General features: G+C 39.1%; 1 protein-coding gene across 1 annotated transcript in view; it reads right to left on the bottom strand.

The window, feature by feature from the left end:
• Positions 1–22,325, bottom strand: part of TNNI3K (TNNI3 interacting kinase) — a 291,813-nt gene that overhangs the window by 37,887 nt on the left and 231,601 nt on the right. Inside the window, exons 22-23 of the mRNA XM_063104384.1 lie at positions 19,021–19,080; positions 16,383–16,552 (exon numbers count right to left, since the gene is read on the bottom strand). Coding sequence (XP_062960454.1) covers positions 16,383–16,552; positions 19,021–19,080 — 230 coding nt within the window. The remainder of the gene's footprint in view (positions 1–16,382; positions 16,553–19,020; positions 19,081–22,325) is intronic.

Below are 22,325 nucleotides of genomic sequence, written 5' to 3'. Positions count from 1 at the left end.
CTTTTCCAATCTGGATGCCCTTTATTTCCTTCTCTTCTCTGATTGCTCTGGCTAGTACTTCCAACACTATGTTGAATAGGAGTGGTGAGAGTGGGCATCCTTGTCTAGTGCCTGTTCTTAAAGGAAAAGCTTTCAGCTTTTCCCCATTCAGGATGATATTGGCAGTGGGTTTGGCATATATAGCTTTAATTATGTTGAGATACTTTCCCTCTATACCTAACTTATAGAGGGTCTTTGTCATGAATGAGTGCTGAACTTTATCAAATGCTTTTTCAGCATCTATAGAGATGATCATATGGTCCTTGTGTTTGAGTTTATTAATATGGTGTATCACATTTATTGATTTGCGTATGTTGAACCAACCTTGCATCCCTGGGATGAATCCCACTTGATCGTGATGAATAATTTTTTGTATGTGTTGCTGTATTCTGTTTGCTAGTATTTTAGTGAGGATTTTTGCATCTATATTCATCAAGGATATCGGCCTGTAGTTTTCTTTTTTGGTTATATCTTTACCTGGTTTTGGTATCAGGATGATGTTTGCTTCATAGAATGAGTTTGGGAGATTTGCGTCCGTTTCAATCTTTTGGAATAGTTTGTAAAGAATCGGTGTCAATTCCTCTTTGAATGTTTGGTAAAATTCTGCTGTGAATCCATCTGGTCCTGGGCTTTTCTTTGTTGGGAGCCTTCTGATAACAGCTTCAATCTCCTTTATTGTTATTGGTCTGTTCAAATTTTCTACGTCTTCACGGTTCAGTTTTGGGAGCTTGTGTGTGTCCAGAAATTTATCCATTTCCTCCAGATTTTCAAATTTGTTGGCGTATAGTTGTTTATAGTAGTCTCGAATGATTGCTTGTATTTCAGATGAATCAGTTGTAATATCGCCTTTTTCATTTCTAATTTTTGTTATTTGAGTCTTCTCTCTTCTTTTTTTTGTTAGCCATGCTAATGGTTTGTCAATTTTATTTATCTTTTCAAAAAACCAACTTTTTGATTCGTTGATCTTTTGAATTGTTTTTTGGTTTTCAATTTCATTCAGTTCTGCTCTGATCTTAATGATTTCTTTCCGTCTGCTAACTTTAGGATTGGCTTGTTCTTGTTTTTCTAGTTCTTTAAGGTGAAGTGTTAGGTTGTTCACTTGCCATCTTTCCATTCTTCTGAAGTGAGCATTTAATGCAATAAATTTTCCCCTCAATACTGCTTTTGCAGTATCCCACAGGTTTTGGTATGATGTATCATTGTTTTCATTAGTTTCAATAAACTTTTTGATTTCCTGCTTGATTTCTTCTTGGACCCATATGTCATTAAGTAGAATGCTGTTTAATTTCCATGTGTTTGTATAGTTTCCAGAGTTTCGCTTGTTATTAATTTCTAGTTTTAATCCATTGTGGTCTGAGAAGATACATGGGATAATTCCAATTTTTTTGAATTTATTGAGACTTGATTTGTGACCTAATATGTGATCTATCTTGGAGAATGATCCATGTGCTGATGAGAAGAATGAATATTCTGAGGTTGTTGGGTGGAATGTTCTGTAGATATCTGCCAATTCCAATTGGTCTAGAGTCTTGTTTAGATCTTGTGTTTCTCTACTGATTCTTTGCCTAGATGATCTGTCTAATATTGACAGTGGAGTGTTCAGGTCCCCTGCTATTATGGTATTAGTGTCTATTTCCTTCTTTAGGTCTAATAGAGTTTGTTTTATAAATCTGGCTGCTCCAACATTGGGTGCGTACATATTTATGATTGTTATGTCTTCTTGATGGATCAGTCCTTTTATCATTAAGTAGTGTCCCTCATTGTCTCTTTTTATGGTTTTTAGTTTAAAGTCTATTTTGTCAGATATAAGAATAGCCACTCCAGCTCGTTTTTCTTTTCTGTTTGCATGGTAAATCTTTTTCCATCCTTTTACTCTTAGTCTGTGTGAATCTTTATGGGTGAGGTGGGTCTCTTGTAGGCAGCATATAGTTGGGTCCTGCTTTTTGATCCAGTCAGCCAGTCTGTGTCTTTTAATTGGGGAATTTAAGCCTTTAACATTAAGAGTTGTTATTGAAAGGTGTTGATTTATTCTTAGCATTTTATTGGTTGTTTGGTTGTCTTAGGTGTCTTTTGTTCCTTGCTTTCTGATTTACTGTTTGGTTTCTTTGTTTGTTGGTTCCTTAGATTGTAGATAGTGTTTTTGTTAGCTTGTTTTCTCTTCATGAATGCCATTTTTATTGTACTAGCGGGTTTAGATTTTTCTTAGGTTTTTATGGCAGTGGTAGTTATTTTTCTGGAACCAAACCCAGTACTCCCTTGAGGATTTCTTGTAAGGGTGGTCTTGTGGTAGTGAACTCCCGCAGTTTTTGTTTGTCTGAGAAATATACTATTTGCCCCTCATTTCGGAAGGATAGCCTTGCAGGGTAGAGTATTCTTGGCTGGCAATCTTTGTCTTTTAGTATTTTGAAAATATCATCCCATTCCTTTCTAGCTTTTAGGGTTTGTGATGAGAAGTCTGATGTTAACCTGATTGGGGCTCCCTTATAGGTGATTTGACGCTTCTCTCTTGCAGCTTTTAAGATTCTCTCTTTGTCTCTGAGTTTTGCCAATTTGACTATGACATGTCTTGGAGAAGGCCTTTTTGGGTTGAATACGTTTGGAGATCGTTGAGCTTCCTGGATCTGAAGATCTGTGATTTTTCCTATACCTGGGAAGTTTTCTGCCACTATTTTGTTGAATATGTTTTCAATGGAATCTCCATTTTCCTCCCCTTCTGGAATACCCATGACTCGGATATTTGAGCGCTTGAGGTTGTCTGATATCTCTCTCAGATTTTCTTCCATGTCCTTGATTCTTTTTTCTTTCTTTTTGTCTGCTTGTGTTATTTCAAACAGCCCATCTTCAAGTTCAGAGGTTCTCTCTTCAACTTCGACAAGCCTGCTGGTTAAACTCTCCGTTGTGTTTTTTATTTCGCTGAATAACTTCTTCAGTTCAGCAAGTTCTGCTACATTTTTTTTCAGGACATTGATTTCCTTGTATATTTCCTCTTTCAGATCCTGTATACTTTTCCTCATTTCATCATGATGTCTAGCTGAGTTTTCTTGTATCTCATTCAGTTTCCTTAGAATTATCACTCGAAATTCCTTATCAGTTATTTCAAGGGCTTCTTGTTCTATAGGATCTAGAGTATGAGATTTATTAACTTTTGGTGGTGTACTTTCTTGATTTTTTGTATTTCTGGTGTCTTTTTTTTGGTGTTTATTCATTGTGGCAGGGGGTTTCACAGTCCACCGGTTTAAGACTAATGACTAACTAGGATGTTGCTGTGGTTGCCAATTTGGTATGGCTCCCGCCGTGACTGCTCAGTTGGCCTCTAGTGTCTTGTGTGTGTGGTTGCCTCGGGTCTTGGGCTTCTCCGGGGATCCACCTTTCTGGTCAGCTTGTACTCTGCTGGGCTGGTGGATCACGTACCACAGGGTGTGTGATCTCTGTTGAGCTTTCACTTTCTGTACAGGACTTCTCCCCGTTCAGTGTGCTCTGGCCCAGGCTGTTAGATCGTGCAGTGGCGACCCCACCGGGTGTGTGGTTTCTGTCGAGTCTCCGCCTCCCTGGCCGCACGTCTCCCCCCTCTGTGCACACTGTGCTGGGTTGGGGCGTGTCTTCTGCACCCCTCGTCTATCAGCTGGGCCTTCAAGACCCTGCTCAGCACCGCCTCGCCCAGGAAGTCTACCAGGTTTCTGCTAGGCACAGACGACCAGTCTCTCTGGGTGCCTTTGTAGCACTGTGTAGATCTTTCTCGGGTCTTGTTCACCTTTGTATCCCCCCGGTATAAACCGAATCTAGTGCCCGCCTGCAGCCTGCTCTCCGGCAGGTTCAAGCAGACCTGGGAACTCTCCTACCACACTATTCCCAACCAGAAATTCGTTAGGCTTTTTTCCAAACTGGTGGTCGCAGAGATGGTATCTGCCTCCCAGTAACAGGAAGTTTACCGGGGCCGGAGTCCAGGGTGTGGTGGAGTGACAGTCGGCCCGCCCGTACTTCCTAGCCCTCCCTAAACTGGTCGGGACGCCCCACACCCCCAGCCCCGCCAGAGAACCGTGGAGGGAGTGGGAGAGGAGGTCGGCCCGCAGGGTCCGGAAAGCCCCGCGCCAGGCCAAGCAAGTGGGAGGGCTCAGTGATGGCCGAGCAGGGCGGAGCTGCCCGCACCTGGGAAAATGGAGGCAGCACCGGGGCAATGAGTGGCCTGGTGGTGCAGGCGGGGAGCCGCGTGGGCATCCACCCCCCGAACAGAGCTTTGCCAGGGATCACTCACAGTGCTGTGCCAGGTCGGGCGCTCGCTCTGTCTCTGGTTTGTTGCCTTCCGTGTTCTGGGCGCTGCCGCCTCGGGCTGTTCAGTCGCGGCGCCGCTCGGGCGCTCCCAGGAATCTTCTTTAATGCCGGCCTGAAACCTCGAATCCTGGATAGGGCAGCTGGCCGCCTTCAGTGCGGCCCCAGCCTCCGGGATCCTGGCTGCATCCACAGCAGCCCTGGCGCCGTGTTCCCTGTTTCAAGACTCGCTTTTGCAGCTAAGAATCAGTTCTTTTCCTGCTCCACACTTCAAAGCTGTTGCCTGTAAATGAGGCAGCCTCTCCTGCCGGGGGCAAAGTGGCGTTGAGCCCCCACGACCGGCCAGCAGCAGCAGTCCTCCCTTAAGAGATGGCCAGAGAAAGGTCCACAAGTTTCCCGGCTGCCTGAGGCCCAGTGGCCACCTTTTCCACCTCAGCTACTCCGCGCCAGCCGCCGCAGCCGCCGCCATCTTGAAACCCCTAAGGGTGGTTTTAAAAGTCAAGGAAAGGACTGACATTTTTCACATGTTCCTCAACTTTGAGGCCGAATGCCTTTGTTCAGTGTGAAATCGCCCAGCCTCTAATCCTTAGTACAGCAGTCCGAAGGGCTGGAGGCCCCAAGCATGGTTTGTCAACTGACTGCTAGATGGCGCTAGAGAGCAAGGCAACTAAAAACAGGGCACTTAACGTGGTTGCTTTAAGTCCATATTAGCTGATGAAAGGGAGTTCTTACATAGAGCCCTATCCCACTTCAGCACAGACTATGTCCAATTCTGACGATTTATGATACCGGAAGCATGAAATGCAGAGGACACTAGCAATTACTTTGCAGTCTTCTTTTCACTTTGTGTGTGTATGTGTGCATATGGAAATTGCATATTTCACTATAGTGCTTTCTGGGTACGGCACCTAGGGCTGTGGTAAAGAGGTATTATGTAATATAAAGAGATGGCTGTGTTTATTTTTTGGACTTTCACGGAAATAGTTTTAACTTTCTGCAAGACTCCTCCCTATTCTTTAATTTTCCCTCTGTATTAGATGACATTCAGGGACATAATGAGGAGGTATGTCAAGTACTTTCACACTCTCACATCAAGGTGCACAGCTATATATATTTTCATTCTTAGCCCCATACCCCATAACGTTAAGAGATTCTCTGCTTTTGTTAACTAGAAAAATTTATGGGCACCTCAAGAAGATTTGAGCTTAAAAAGAAAGACATAAAAGGCAGCTGGTAGGCATCATGGCACTTGCTTACATTCCAGCTTTACTCCTTTGGCTTTTATATTTTTCCACTGCAGATCCTTAATGAGCTTGATAACTGACCTTCAGCAAGTGTGTGTCATAAAAATTATATATCCCAGAGTTGATAACTATCCTGAAATTATCCTGGCCTAGATTTAGGCAAGCAACATCTCACTCCCCTCATTATATGGGTACAATGTGAACAAGTCCCATAGGTCTTAAGTTGTTTGACCGGAGTCACTGAGTTAGTAAGACAATTCTTTCTACAAGCTCAGAAGACATTGCTGAAGTAAGGGTTAGATCCCAATGCAATGCTCTGACAAACTCTGAGGTCTTTTGTAAACTCTATAGGTATATCTTAAATTGACTACCTTTGAATTGAATAAGTAAAGAAATAGTTGAGAAAGCTAAGTATGCTATCATTTTTATTGTTTTCTTATATTTATAAATCTTAAAATCATTTCTCTGTAGAGTCAGCTAAAAGAGTCTGACATAGAATCAGCTAAAAGAGTCTGAGCCCTCATTTTGTTTATGAATAAGAAAGAGAAGTGTTTCTTTTCATTCTCAGCATTCAAAACCTCATGAAACCTCATCACCAGAAAGGCTATTTTTTGCCCCAAAATGTCAGCTAAAATATTATTTAAAAAAAAATACAGTGAATGCAATCAACTACTGTAGTAGAGTACATTTAATGCTGAAATGAAAAAAAAGGCCTAATTTCTCAAAGTACTTAGCTCAATAAAGCAATCATACTAAAGTAGTTAGCCTCACAACCAGTCCACAAGTGTTCCTTCAAATGGCAAACTCCTTGAAGGAAGAAGTTCATCCTTTCATGTGTTCTGAGTGGTTGCTGCTACTTTTAGAAATGTGGCCAGGAAGTCAGGATGATTTCCAGAGACATGACTAAAGAAGAAAGAGAGGGCAGGGATAGTCCGTGGCATGCATGCTGGTGATTGAGGCAGCAGATGTGGAGTTGTGTTCAGGTTGGGTCTATATCGGTGCAGGAAGTGGATATAATCTGTCAGGGGGAGGCATAAACTGAGATATAGTGGTTAGTACCAGAGTGAAAGTGAGAATGAAATATTTCCCTGCAGTCAAAGACTGTATTGGCCATAGACTTCAGTATGTTCCATCATATCTGACAGAGTTTTAACATGAGCTAGTTCAGTACTCTGGATAGCTCCCTGCAGATTATCCTAAAAACCCAAATCTGAGGATAGAAGTTTCTGGTTCTTAAAGGTCGTTCAAAATGTTGGCCAAGTTTGGTTTCCAGAGATAGTATGATGTAATAGAAACACTATCAGACAAGCTCGGATTTAACTATTTACTATCATTTTCCCACTATCTAGTTTCAGACAAATTTAAATTGAGTCTCACTTTATTTTACCTGAAAAGTGAAAACTGTGAGGGATACTTCACAAGATTGTTGTCAAAACTAAGAGACATCCTGTTAGTGGAAAGCTATCACGTTTATTCATTCCAGAAATAGGTATTTAGCATCTACCATGTTCTGGAGATACAGCAGCAAAAAGGAGAGAAGTTTATGCCCACATAATGTTTACAATGTGTTGTAGATACCAATAAAAAAGCAAATGATTGGCTAGGACTATTATTCCAGGTGGATATATATGATATAAAGCTCTCATACTGATTCTTGCTTGCCTAAAGCATGAATTTTAATGGACCACATGGTGGAGACACTGTGTGGGTCCAAGCAAGGTGGGAGGCCAGTTAAGAAACACCTGGATAAGGCCAGAATCATCAAAGAGCACCATCAAGATTAGGTGAAGAATAAATTCCACTTTACCTAGGGGGATTCAGAAGATAAGTGACCTATTTCATTCTGGACTCCAGGGAAAGTGAGAAAAATGAGAAAATGAAATATAACCCTGAGAAGTCCTATCCATAAGCCCACACACAAGCAAGTTTCAAAACAGAACTATTAGTACCTGTGTTTTATGAAAAACTTCACGTTGAAGTTTAAAGTCCTGAGATGTTACTGACTCTAGGTGACCAACAAGAGCAAAAGCAAATCATCTGTGAGGTAACCTACACCAAAAAAGGGCCAAAAACTGCCAGAGCTAGAGGCCCAAGGAACATGAGCTCACAATAGAAAGAAAAATTTCTAAATATATGACAAACCAAGCACCAGGAGCGAGAATTAGTAGAAACAGCATACTAATAATTAGACCTATAAAGACTGCAGAGGTTAAAAACATCAGATATAAAATATAAATGTGTTTGAAGAAAGAAAAGAATAAAAGTATGTAGAAGGAACAGAGATTTTCCACACTGCTCAAACTGAAAAAAACAAACAAACAAACAAACAAAAAAACAAAACCCCAAAAAACCAGAAATGGAATTGAATTGAATTAGAAATGCAATAAGCAGAATAAACAGTATATCACATCCAGCTACTGAGAGAATAAGTGAACTGGAAGAACTAAAAAATTGTCCAGAAAGCAGCATAGAGAATGTAAAGGGTGAGAAATATATTTCTAAAAAGATTGAGAAATGTGGAAAATAGAGTGAGGTATTTTAAAATACATCCACTTAGAGTTCCAGAAAGAAAGAATACAAAAGATGGGGTAAAAAAGAAATATTAGAAGAGATAATGGCTGAGAATTATCCAGAATTTACGAAAGTTGCCAATACTCAGATCCTAGAAACCCAACAAATCCCCAGCAAGATAAATAAAAATAGATCCATACCTATAAACAACATAGTTAAACTATAGCTTACCAAAGACAAAGAGAAGTTCTAAAAGCAGTTAGAAAGGGCTGATTGAAAACAAATGAAATGACAATTAGATTCAAAGATGAAATTTTAATAGCAAAAATATAGTCAGAAACATGTGGAATAGCAACTTGGAGGTACGGGGGGAAAAGTAATTGAACACCTGCGGTTCTACGTACACTAAATATCTTTTAGGAAAGAGGGAAAATGAAAGTAATTTCAAATGTTGACTTCTAACAGAATCATACTGAAGGAATTTTTAAAGGTACATTTGAGGAAAAGGAAAATGATTCTAGGAGAAAAGTCTAAAATGTAAACATAATGAACAATGAAACAGTAAATATGGGCAAACCTAAATAAACCATAGCTGTGTAAAATGGTAAAATAATACCTAAGCTGTGGGATTTAAAAAAAATCATAATGGAAATAAAATACTTGAAACTAAAATTCAGAAGTATATGTCAGGAGGGAATGATCTGCAACTAAAATGGTCTAAGATCTTTCTGTTGTGAGTAGGACAAATATATTAAATATAGAATATTTTAAGTTAAATAGTATGTTAAAGTTTCTAGGGTACCCTTTACAGAATAGAAACACAGTGAATATTCAAATATTCAAAGGAAAGCAAAAAGTAATAGGGTGAGAAAAAATACTATGAGAATAAAATAATATGGTAGCAATCTATATTATTTCAGCAATCACAATGAATGTAACTATTAATATTACAAAAGGCATATAAGAACCTCATAGAGAAAATTATAAACTCTTATTAAAAGTTGTAATATCTAAAATGAATGCAAAAATGTACTATATTCATGGTAAGGGAGACTCAGTATCATAAAGATGTCAGATCTTTTCATATTTATCTACAGATTTAAATATCTATTATCAAAATCTTATTTTTTGTGTGGAAAATGCAGGCTGACTATAAAATTTATATGGAAGGGTAAAAAAAAACAAAAGTAATCAAGAATAGTCAAGATGGGACATGCCCTACCAGATATCATAATAGCATTATTTATAATGCTATTATAGTTAAAATTGCATAGTATTGACACAGGAATAGACACACATCTCAATGTAGCAGAATAAAGAAACCAATAACAGACTTATCTAAATGTAGATCCCTAACATACAAAAGAATATTATTGCAGATCAGTTGGGAAAGGGGTGTGTATTCTTTTTAGGAAGAAAGGATAAGTCAGTTTACAATCATTATTTCATGTTTATTCATCCTGTTCTCTTTATACCTGGACAACATCTCCATCATCCTGCCTCTTCAAGGAAACCATTCTTGACTAGCTCAACTCAAAGCAATCTCTCTGCTTTTTTAAACACACATGCAATGAATGGCAGTCACTTTTCTCCTCACACATCTCAGGGACCTACATTCTATCCTTTTGTTTTTTAAAAGAAATCAGTGGACATTTAATTCCCTAATAAAGAGGGGGTAGGATGGAATAAAGTTTAAATATCATTATTTTTGCACAAGAACAGATTTGAATTTGACAGAAATGTAGGGGTCAAAATATCTAAATGCCAGAGTTTTACTCACTTAAATTGCAGAAACAAAAAGCATGGTATTCATAGTCCAATTAATGAATCCCTTAGTTTACTATTAAGAAAATATTTGGTATTTGCCAAATATAGTTAAATGATAAATGAGATATTATAGGCACCTGAACAAAAACAAAAGAAAAGAAAATTTCTGTCCTTAAAGTCTTTATGAGCTAATAGTGAATAAGATACATAATTATGAGATGAAATAATGTAAATGCATAAAGTGGCCTTTAGTGAGGCATGAGTGGGGTTTGGGTAACCCCAGGAAAGGCTTCTTTATGACACAGTGATTAAGCTGATCGAGATAATTACTGAAGTCTGATTAATATTTTGACAAGATTGGCAGCAGGCCAAGGTTAGAAAACAGTTAGGACATTGTGATAGGTTGGCCGTAGGTTAAACATGGGTGCATATGCGAAATAGTGGAACTTCTAGTCTGTTCTAGTTTGTGCCTCTCCAAGGACGCTATTGTCCTTTTGAGCAGGATAATTTTTTTATTTTGTGGGATTGTCCAAAACATTGTAGGAAGTTCAACATTCTGGTCCCAATCCACTAAATGTCAATGGCACCTCCTTAGTCACTGAGACTACCAAAAAAAACAAACAAAAAAAGCCTTACATGGTTTCAAAAACCCTAAAATGCTCTGAAAAGAGGGAGAGCGACAGTGTCACTCTCTGTTTAGAACCACTAGAACATATGATGAAAATCTGTATCATCGCTGACTTTAGGCTCCAGAATGAAATTGCTTTACTTAATTTTAGAGACAATAGAGAACTATCGAAAGATTTTTGTGCAGGTAATATAATAGGACTTCTATGTAAGGAAGATTATGCTGGAAAAAGAGAGTTAGGTAGGTTAGGGCATGGAGAAGCTGGAGCTGGAGAGAAGTTAAAGACGTTGCAAAGGCTGGGAAACAGAGAGGTCAGGATTGGATATATGGACCCGGGGGTAAAGTGCAGGCATGTGGGTGTGTGTGTGGGGGGACACAGAATTAGAACCATGGGACAATATAAATCACAAGAAAACCCATGGAGAAGAGAGAAGCAAAGAGTGAGAGTATGAGGTGGTCATGAGCATGGTGTTGAAACTGCTGATTGTGGTGAGCTGGCAAGGGAAAGAAGGGGAGGATGAAAAAAGGATTGGAAGAAAAGGGAACATCTGAGAGCCCAAGGGAAGTTTCAAAAAGGGAATTATGTAGGAGAGGTGGTATATTAAAGAGGAGAGCACTTGACCTGCGATCAGGAGGAGGAGATGGCTGCTATGACTTGCTAAACATCTTGCTTCACAAGAGCAAGTGGACATGATCTCCTTAAGCTCTCTTTTCTTCATTCCTCCATGGAACATCAATTTCATGGTGCTGTCATCTTACATACACAATTGCTGTATTCCAGAAAAACTATGCATAAATTAAAATTTTATAAGTTATATTCAACTCTTATAAGTCGAATCACATTCTAAGTGCACTTGGCAAGCTTTCCATTTAAAGGAACCCTTTGATGGACCCTTTTGTTCTGTGAAAGATTAATTCCAAATGTATGTTTTATATTTTCCAACTCTGGATCCCTGGGTTTCTTCTCCTGGACAGCTAACTAGGTCACAACATTCTATTTTCAGAGCCCAGCCCCACACAAACACTAATTGGTTTTCAAATCTGAAAGGTTGTGTATCACTTTGTCATTTCTAAATTTACATGATGTAATCCATGTACAAGATGGGAGATTTCATACCCTGTGGGAGGAGCAAGTGCCACATGCTTAGTTTTCCAAATATATCTAGAGACACAAATTATTTTAAGAGGCAGAAATTCAAGGGCGCCTTCCTCAATCTCAGATTTTATCAATTTGTCGTTTTGGTAGGAATTTGTGAATTCCTATTATCTGTGGAGAAAAATTCTGACACAATATCCCACCTTGAAATTTATTTTATGAAGGAAAATAATAATCATTACAAACAAACATCCAAAACCTTATAAAATTGAGTATTACAAAACTCCAACCTATAGGCTGTAAACTTTCAGAGCCAGAAATTGAAAAATAAACACACCGTTTTCAAGACATTGCTGAGGGGTGCCTGGTCTATACATTAGTGGAAACTACAGGCCAAATATTGCACCCATTTTTCAAAATCATAATGCCATATTAAACATTGTACTTTAAATGTGTAATTAGAATGAATTAGTTAGGAAGCCCAAAGATCAGAGGTTGCTGGTACATTGCAAAAACTTTTGGGAGAGAATGTGCAGGTAATCAACTTTCAAAATGGTCCCTTTGGTTACAGCTGCTGTTCATCCCTATTCTCACTTCCCTCTTTCACTTATCCCATCAGCTGCATCCCCTTCCCACAGAGTGACTGGCAGGTTAGCATTGCACAGTTCTCTTAAAGCATGCTTCTCATACTTGCATGTGTATTGGAATCACCTGGGAAACCTTAAAACATTCTGATGCCTCATTGCCACCCCATGGATTTTGGTTTAATTGGCCCTGGGCATTGGTACTTGTAAAAGCTCCCCAGGTGATTCTAATGTGCAGCTAAAGTTGAGAACCACTGCCTTATAGGCTGTTAAACTCATGGCCCTGCTGGACTCAGTCCATCAATTCTTATATCCCTGGGCTCTTCGTCTTTAAGAACCTATTGATCGCTGGTCTCACTTCCTCTGCCTTCATATACACAAGCCAGAAAGGCAGTCTTGGGAGGAGTAGCTGAATTTGTTCCCTGATCAACTTCCAGAAGAACCTGGAAGAAGTCTAGCAAATACAGGTATTGGCAAAATATATCAAGCTTCTGGAACACACCACCTCCTGTGCCGGAGAAATTTAGAAGGCACAGGAGAGTCCTGGTGAGAATTCCAGTTCTGTCTCCTACCTGCTTTCCATTAACTTGGGAAAGTTGCCTACCTTTTTGGAGCCGCAGATTACTCATCTATAAAAATTGGAATCCCTACTTCCTAAGTCTTGATTAGATGACTATTCAAAGTGTTTAAAACAGTGCCTAGCGTGTAGTAGCTATTTAAATTAATAAAATAGAACAAATAGTTAAAGCCTGTTCAATGATTACGCTCCAAGTTACTAATAATTACCATTTATTGATCCAATTTATTCAATTCTTCATTCTTTACTCAACAAATATTTATTACTGATTGACTTATGTCAAGCATACAGCTGGAAACTAGGGATATACTAATGAATAAAACAGACATTATTCCTATTGTGATACATTTTACAGCTTAGCTAAGTGCTTTACTTATTCCTGGAGTTGATTTCATGTAGCCCAAAGATTGAGTTTGCCAGAGAGATGGTATAACTAACAAACTGACCTTCAACTCACCCTCAGAGCAAGTACTCTGGGATATGCTAAGCTGCTGAGAGAAACTTACACCTAGTAGGCAAACACTTAGAGTTCCATAGCAGTCATGAAGCCAGAAGGCTATAGAAAAACCTTGTGAGAATGTCAAAAAGGGGATATCTCAAAAAAACTGATGATTTTTTCTGCCCAGCTCAGGAGGTTTTATTAGCAGTGGTATACCTCTCTAGGTTCTTTAAGGCCAGAGAAGCTGTGTTCCCACCACCCGCAACCCACCCAGTTGGGAGGGCCACCGTACCTCCTGTTCTGTGGACCTCTCTATAGGTTGTAAATTCTGTTACCTGCCTACATTATTAGAACTGTATCTTTCACTTAGATCTGTGGCATCTTTCCATCAATCACTGTCACCACTGTGACAATAGGGCTTCTCCTTATAACAATCCTAAGAGCTGGTATTATTATCTTATTTTACACAGGAGACTTACATAACTTGACCGTGGTCACTGAGCTGGCAAACGGCAATGCCCAGATTTCACCTCAGATCTGTCTGATTTTTCACGGCTCATCCTCTTAACCTCTTTCTCAAGTGGACAAACCTCAGATGACCGTGCTTTAGAAAAATCAAAAGCTGACTGTTCAGAGAATTAATTTTAAAAACCACAAGTAGAGAATAAGAAGAGCAGGTGGAACCAGAAGATGATGATGAACAAACCTAATCTAATCTTGGCCTGTGGTTCCCTCAATGAAGTAACAAGAGAGACTGAAAACCAATAAAGAATCGTGTCCAGTTTGCCTGCTTATCAAGCAAACCTGCTGATACTTAATTTCATGACATTCCATAGATTAAAGGCTTTGTGATTCAGAGTCTCATTTCCTCACAGCTGCAGATATAACTCTTTTGTCAGACTAGAAATATTATAACCACTGCTAAAAAAGCAACGGTAACAATTTGTAGGTTGTGTAAAACCCCTGCTAACTCTGGATAATCTTTTGCCTCCTTCAAGATACCAAGTATCTTTACTCTGTTAGTGGAATGTATGAGTATGTATGAATATGCTTGTGTGTGTGAGTGCACATGTGTAACTGGGCCCGTGTGCAAATGCTCGGGAGCTCATGTGGAAAGAGAGAGATTTTAAACAGTCTCTCCTACTTTTCCCAAGGTTGCAGTATGCACTTCATAGTGTGTCCATCAAGCTCACAGTGACTGCCTTTTCTGCTTCCCATCCACAACAAGAGCCCCTGGCTGCCATGTTTAGATTAATGAAATATTGACCCCACCCCACTCCAACCACATTTGCTTAAACCAGAGATGGCCATTTAATCCAAAAAGGGCTAATCACATTCTCTGTCATGGTAGACTGTGTTTTTATTACTAATTTATTATCCTTTGCCATGTGACTTCGCAGATGCTAGAGACAGTATATTCTTTCTCCCTATTGATGCTGAACTCAGCTATGTGACTTGCCAATCCTTGTCTGAGGATTCAACCTGAACACAGGCTTTAAGTGTGCTCATGAAGTTGGGCTTGTCCTCTTGTCCTAGCCGTTGTCCCTGAGAAGAACATACCCCAGGTAGTACGTACTCCTACTTGCTTAACCAGGGAGAGTAGAGACACGTGGAGCAGATCTGAACACAATCCGTAGTTCACAGTCAGGCCTACCTCAAGCCAGCCCACAGACACATGAACAAGAAATAAATGCTTATGGTTGTACATATATATATCCCTGAATTTTGGCATGGATTATTATACATAATTATTATGGCAAAAAATGACTGATATCTCTCTCTTTGAAACGTTACAATTAAGCTGAGAGACCAAGAGACTGTCTATTGGGAACTGGGGCATGTAAATGCAGAGCTTGCTATGGAAGAATGCTGAACTACTTTCTCTATTTCTGATTTACCTCCTGCCTTAAATTTTAGGGTTTTTTTTTTTTCTTTTTGTTTTCATTGAGGTAAAGTTCACATAACATAAAATTAACCATTTTAAACTGAGCAATTCAGTGGCATTTAGTATATTCACGATGTTTTACAGCCATCTCCTCTATCTAATTCTAAAATATTTTCACCACCACAAAATAAAACTCATTAAGCAATTACTGGTACCCATTAAGCAATTACTTCCAGTTTCTCCCTCCCCTCAGCACTATGCAACACTAATCTGCTTTTGTTTTTATGGATTTATTTATTGCAATGGACTGGATTATGCCCCCCTTCAAATTCACGTGTTGAAACCCCAATCTCCTGTGTGACTATATTGGAGATAGGGCCTTTAAGAAGGTAATTAAGGTTAAATGAGGTCATAACGGTGGAGCCAACAGAACTGGTGACCTTATAAAAAGATGAAGAGACACCAGACCTCTCTCTCCGTCATGTGAAGACACAGAGAGAAGGCGGATTTCTGTAAGCTGGAAGAGAGCCCCCACCAGAACCCAATCATGCTGGCACCCTGATCTCAAACTTCCAGTTTCCAGAACTGTGAGAAAATAAATTTTTGTTATTTAAGCCACCCAGACTGTGGTATTTTGTTAGGACAGCCTGAGCTGACTAATACGCCTATTCTGAATATTCATATAAATAGGATCATGTAACATGTGACCTTCTTGTCTGGCTTCTTTCACTTACCATGTTTTCAAGGTTCATCCATGTTGTAGCATGTATCAGTACTTTATTCCTCTTATGGCTGAATAATACTCTATCGTACAGGTACCATATTTTATTTATTCATCCACTGGTGAACATTTGAGTCATTTCCACCCTTGGGATATTGTGATTAGTGCTGCTATAAACATCTGAATACAAGTATTTGTTTGAGAACCTGTTTTCAATTCTTTGGGGTATATTCTTAGGAGTGGAATTGTTGGGTCATATAGTAATTCTTGGAACCATGAATTTTTGGTGATCAGATCCTCAAAGCTGTTTCTTCGTTCCCATACAGGATTCTTCCTTGAATTCCAGAAGATGACCCCAGAATACACTCAGTAATTTCCTTTTGTTGCTTTAGAATAGACATTTCTTACTTAAGCTAGAGTTAATTTCTATTACTTGTAATTTAGTGAACCTAAATGAACAGAGAATAAAATGTCTAATTTTTGGTCATGATATTATAAGAAAAATGGGCTCAAAGCTCTTCTTTCAAAGTTTTCCAGAGAGGTGGTCAATACCCTGCTGATAGTACTGTATCTTGATGAGATTCTGGAATCTGGCGTTACTATGAGGCTGTTGATTACCACTTACCTTTGGGACCAGGCAGCATAGGACCTCACATTCAGAGCATATTCTAATTCAAAACGACTCCGTAGGGCTGCCACGTGGCTCCGGCCAGGCCCTCCCCGGCTCACCAGGCAGTCAGAAGAAGAGGAAGGAGAGAGAGACCCGCTGCTATTACTTGATGCAGGAGACATCAGCTGAGTAGAAGGAGGGACAATTTCAATCGTTTAATAAATCCACCAGGTATAAAGACATAGAATAGAATATGGATTATTTTTAACTTCATATTCTAGGATTCCTCATATTTTAATTTCTATTCATCTCAGCTTGCTTCTGGCTTTTTCTTTCAACGTCTGGTGGCAACACCTGGATGGCTTAACTTACTTTTCTTACACTGTTCTATGTTGAGAGCTGACCTGTTAAACTTATGCTCATCTTTGTGAAAACACAGTAGGCCCAAATCAGATTAATACAATAGATATTTAGAAGGTTATTATTCAATGATCAAAAGATTCTCTACATTCTTCACTATGGCAATAAGATTCATGGCAGAGTTCCTTTAATTCATGGCTAAAATTATTCCCTTTACATAAAATAGATTTACACACTTTTCCAAGAATACATCCATTTTAAGAGCTGAAGTTTGCTTTAATGTCTAGTATGTGTCCTCCCATAGAGAAAAAGGCAATCCCTTTGCCACATGATAGTTCTTCAGATGTTTAAAATCAACTGTTGGACACACCCTAATTTTCTTTTCTCTGCAATAGGCATCTCTGGTTCCTCCAGTTGGTTTTGACATTACATGATTTTCAACTCATCGACCATTCCGATCTCTCTCCCCTAAAATGTGTGTCCCAGTTTTAATTATTCCTTTAAAAGGATCAGGGACACAGCTAGGTACCATTTTAATTTCTTTGGCCATCTCAGAACAGAAACAATTAGATCTTTTAGTCTGTAGCAAGACAGCCACTTCATATTCTAACTCCAAAGGAACTTAGGGTCTGCTAACATTCATGATGCTGCTAAACCATGTCTCTCCCATGATACTTTTGTTATTGTTTATTTGACTCTGACGCAGGACATTATATTTACTCCTGTTAAATTTATCCTTGTTAGACATGTCCTATTACTTATCCTCCAAGATATTCCAGAATCCTGCTTTCAGATATGTTCTGTCCCTCTCAACTTTACTGTGCCTGCACGTGTGAGGAACAGTACCCCCTGGACTTTGGTCTAAACCACTGGCAGAAAAGTTGAAGAGTAGAGAGGATAAAGCCTTATGGAACTCCACAAGTCAAGCCATTTTAGTCTGACTGTGGGCCTTTAATTAGTACAAGCCAGTCCAGCAAACTCTCTTTTCATATAACACATTCACCTCTCCTGGGGAGAAAGTATACTAAGACAGTTTAGCTACCATTGCCACTGTTTCTGGAATCCACCCCCCATCTAATGTGATGTTTCCCCAGGCTAGAAGCAACCTTGCCCAGTCAAACACAAAGTTTCAAAGTAAGAGGATAGTTGGAATTCAAGCCTTAGACGCATCTCTTAACACCTAAAGCCTCTGGTAGATGCTCTTGTCCGTAGAAATTGCTGAAGCACCACCAGATATACTACTACTGCTCCCCACTTTTTATAAGTTTCAGGGCCTAAGAGAAGGAAACAGAAGTTTTATGTCTGAAGACTGAAGCTTCCTTCTACACAAACAAAGGCTTCCTCTTTAGAAGTTCCATGAAAGAGTCATGAGACAGAGCCACTTGCTGCAGGCTGCAACTTCCAATAGACTAGTGACTCGTAATAGAGATTTTTTATTAAGGAAAGATAACTTTTCTTAGAAGGTTTCACTGTGAGATTTAGTTGTGAAATCTTGGGTGCTGCTGTTTCCCCTCATTTTTGCCCCTTCTCTTCATATGCAGATGTATACATGATCCTATCTGTGTGATGTCCTTTTCCCCTCCTCCAGCGGCACTCATTTTCCTTTGGGAATATATTATTTTTGAATTAGTCCACTATTATGAATTATATTTTGAATTATTATTTTTGAATTTACCTCCCTTGCCTATTTTCAAATGCTATCTCCTGACTAGGTGTATAAAAAATTAAGGCAATTACAGAGAAAATTAAAGCAAGCAGCTCCTTGATATTAAGGGAAGAAAATTCCATTAGCCTGATTACCTACATATATCACCTTATGCAACATATGTGTGGTGTGAAAGCAATGCCTTCCAATTAATTTATGCATGTATTTTAGTGATAATTTTTCCCTTTCTTACTGAACTTAAGAGGACAATGGCTTAAAATTTTAGCTTACGTTTCACTGTATGTGGGAAATTTTGTATAGAAAAAAATTCATTTAAATAATTACCTTCTAATATACTTGTTAAACTTTCAAATATTTACATATGAATTTTTTAAGCCAAGCATGACAGTGTCCATTTGCCTGCATAATAATTAGTTGGAAGGGCCCAGATTCACTCTGAATTTGACTTTGCTACTGTAGATAGAGCCAATTCTGCTCCAAACCCTAGAAAATGAATAGTGTGAATACGAATGGAGTTATGGGCCCTCACTGTAACTTTCCATAAGTACCATCTCACCTACATTCTCTGTCATCCTTGGATACTCAGGGAATTTTTTATGCATGTATTTTAGAAGTGAAAGTTCTTACCTCAATGTTGCAGAGACACTCTTCTAACTTCATAACAACTTCAGAAAACTCAGGTCTTCCCTGTAAATAGAGAAAGGTCTTTTTTCCCTTAAGAATAAAAGAAAGGAAACTCTCTTTGGATTTTAAAATTGGGTATTTGCATTTGTAAAGAATTAGATTAACAATAAAGTATATTTTTACTTAAAATACGCTTGTATTGAAGTGTTAATTGAATGTTCATTTGCTGTTCGTGGAGGGATGTTGAGTCTCTCTCTGATAAGAGTTTTAAGTCAGCATTTGCAACTACATTCAGATAATGAAATAGTGGAAAAGCTTTAATTAGCTTTGCATGTTTTTAAATGGCAGGTTTTCCTCTTAAAAGAGAAAGAATGAAAGTGAATGCTAAAAGCTATTAACTATCTCAGTGCCTTATACTGCATACTGTGTGTGCAGGAGAAGAACTGCTAAAGCTCATTTTATAATTAGCTTCACTTTTGGGAAGACCATCTCAGGTTCAAAACTAAGATCAAGATGGAAACTTCATGACTATGCCGTATTTCAGAGTTGATGATCAGATTTTTATCTTCAAAACTGCCATTAAAGATACTGTCCATTAATGAACCTCTGTGTCACATGAGTGTGGTTAAAGGAACATTTATTGTATTCTGATTATATTTCAAGCTTTGTTCTAGTTGCAAGGGACATAAAAATGATTGTGGATCTATGGGAAAAATTCTTGAAATCTTAGACAATCTTGGTCTCTTTTGAAGAAATTATATGCCTCCTTTTGTCAGATCCTAAGGTCTGTGTAGCCTATCACTTCTCCCTTTATGGAACTTTCACTGCTAGGAGGGTGGAGAGCTCAGTTTAACATTCCGGTGCAGTAACCAGCTAATTTGGATTCTTAGTAGAACAATTTCTCCCTTAATGTCTAGACCTCCCCTGAGGACACTGCTTCCCCCAGAGCCCTCGCAAGCAGAAGCTGTTTTCTCTTGCACACTCCTGTACCTCCAGGTTGGTGGGGCGGCAGTGGGCTGAGAGAGGGCCTGTGTCTTCCTTGCTGTCACTGTTACTTCCCAATGGTTTCTCCTGTAAACACCACCAGCTTCTCAGGCTAGTCCACAGACTCACTCTCGCTCCTCCTCTGAAGGTTTTAAGGATTGGCTCACTGTGGTTAAAACTAACTCTCTAACTAACTCTTTGTGCTTTCATTCTCCATGCAGATAATCATTATAGTAGCCTGGTCTCTGGGATCCTTTGTTTCCTCTTCCCCATGAGTTTATCTTCCACCCTCCTTTAGTCACTTAGCTCTGAGGTCCTTCCCTAGTCCCTGTCACTACCAGTGCCTGCAACACCTCCATGTTCTCTGTCCTCTCAGTCTCCATCAAGACCACTCTCTGGGCTCTGTCTCCCTTCTTTCTAGTTCACTTCTAGAAACCTGACACCAAAATCTTTGATGACACTGTACTTACAAGCCATTTTACCAGTTTTTTAAAAAAACTTTTTATTGTAAACATTTTCAAATATGCCCTAAAATAGATATTATTCTACCTACGACGGTATTTCATAAGTCCTTGGAAAAATAGAGTTAAAAAATAATACAAAACTTCCCATGAACTTTTTGAAGTATCCTTATGTCTATCTGTTTAATCTATCATTTCCCCTGTTCTTTCTTTCTTTCTTTCTTTCTTTTTTTTTTGGCTCATCTCATCATCTTTTCACTTTCACTCACCTCATTTTTTCACTTCCCTCTTTCCTATCTTAGATTTCATTGGCAATCACTTCCAATTATCACTCCCTTCCACACGGCCTCAACTCCTTTGCCCTATCTTGCATTTGTGCACAACTGAAAAAATCCCAACTTTGATTCAATCAATCCTGACCTCACTTCAAAATCATGACCCTCTAACCTCAAGTGCACCCTTGGTCCTGCCCAGAGAGCCTATTACATATTTCTAGCCCATCCACTGTCTCACACTCCAGATTGCTAATTTTATCTTCTCATCTCCTCTGAAACCTCTAGCTCCCACAGCTACATTGACCTACTCACCTATATCCAAGCCTACATAATCTGCTTTCACTTTTGTTTCTATGGATGAATTTTGCTTGCTTCTATCTGAGGGCAACTCCTTCACTTGTGTGCTCCAGTGATAATCCTCTCTTCTGTTTTTTTGTACTGTTGATGTTGCCTCTCTACTGTTTTATCCCCGTCAGCATAAAGACACACTATACATTCTTCCATTTTAAAAACAAACAAAATAAAATTCTTGACTTCTCTTCCTCTTCTGCTACATTTCTTGGTTCACATTTACAACAAAATTACTCTAAAGGGCTGTGTAAATTTGCTGTCTTCAATTCCCCTCTCCCATTTGCCCTTTACCCTAGTCAACTTTTGTCCTAAAACACTCTGCTGAAACTGCTCTTGCAAAGGCTAAAGGCTACACAATTGCTAAATTCAGTGCATGAGTCTCAATGCTCATCTCACTTGGCAAAGCATTAAATACAAGCAATCATTCCTTTGTCTCTGAAACATTTTCTTCAATTGGCTTTGAGGTCACCATTTCCTCACTGTTTTTCTCTTCTCTCACTGGCTCCTTCTTAGTCTCCTCTTTTGGTTCCATCTCTCCTCCTTACCTTTAAATTCTGGATTGCCCCAGGACTCAGTCTCTACATCTCTTCACTCTATTTAGAGTTAACTTGTTGAGAAGTTAATTCAGCCTCATGCCTTTAAAAACCACTCCCTGATCTGTATCTCTAGACCAGTACTCTCCCCTGAACTCTAAACTCACACATGCAATCGACTGCATTTCTAGGGCTTTCCCATTTCAGTAAATGGCAATTGCATCCTTTCGGCTAATTGCAGAGGCCAAAAACCACAGGATGATCTTTGACTTCTCTCTTTATTGTACTTGCATCCAATCCACCAGCAAATCACACACTGGTTCTACTTTCAAAATGTTTCCAGAATCTGAATGGTCAAGTAACTTATATTGTCAACCCTCCCAAAGATAACAACTATAAACTCTGGGCAAAATGTAAAAGACAGTTACGTGAAAGCAATGGAGAGTGAATAAAAACAGGCAGATCCTGGAGAGGAGTCACTTAGAAGAAAGGAAGGGTATGGATTAAATTTCCAATCTTTTTTTACAGCATTCAGTTTGAAGGTAAACCCCATCTGCATCTTCAGAAACAGTTAAAATTCTGATGGTTTGCTTTCTTGAAAAACCAGAGAACAGAATTTGGGGCAACCAGAGTGTATTAGCTATCGTTTTGTGACAAACTACCACAAAGCTAGTGGTTTAATATAATGCCCACTTATTATCTCA

The sequence above is a fragment of the Cynocephalus volans genome, chromosome 8 (genome assembly GCF_027409185.1).
Source record: "Cynocephalus volans isolate mCynVol1 chromosome 8, mCynVol1.pri, whole genome shotgun sequence".
Taxonomy (NCBI): Eukaryota; Metazoa; Chordata; class Mammalia; order Dermoptera; family Cynocephalidae; genus Cynocephalus; species Cynocephalus volans.
This window is presented reverse-complemented; position numbering and strand designations above follow the sequence as displayed.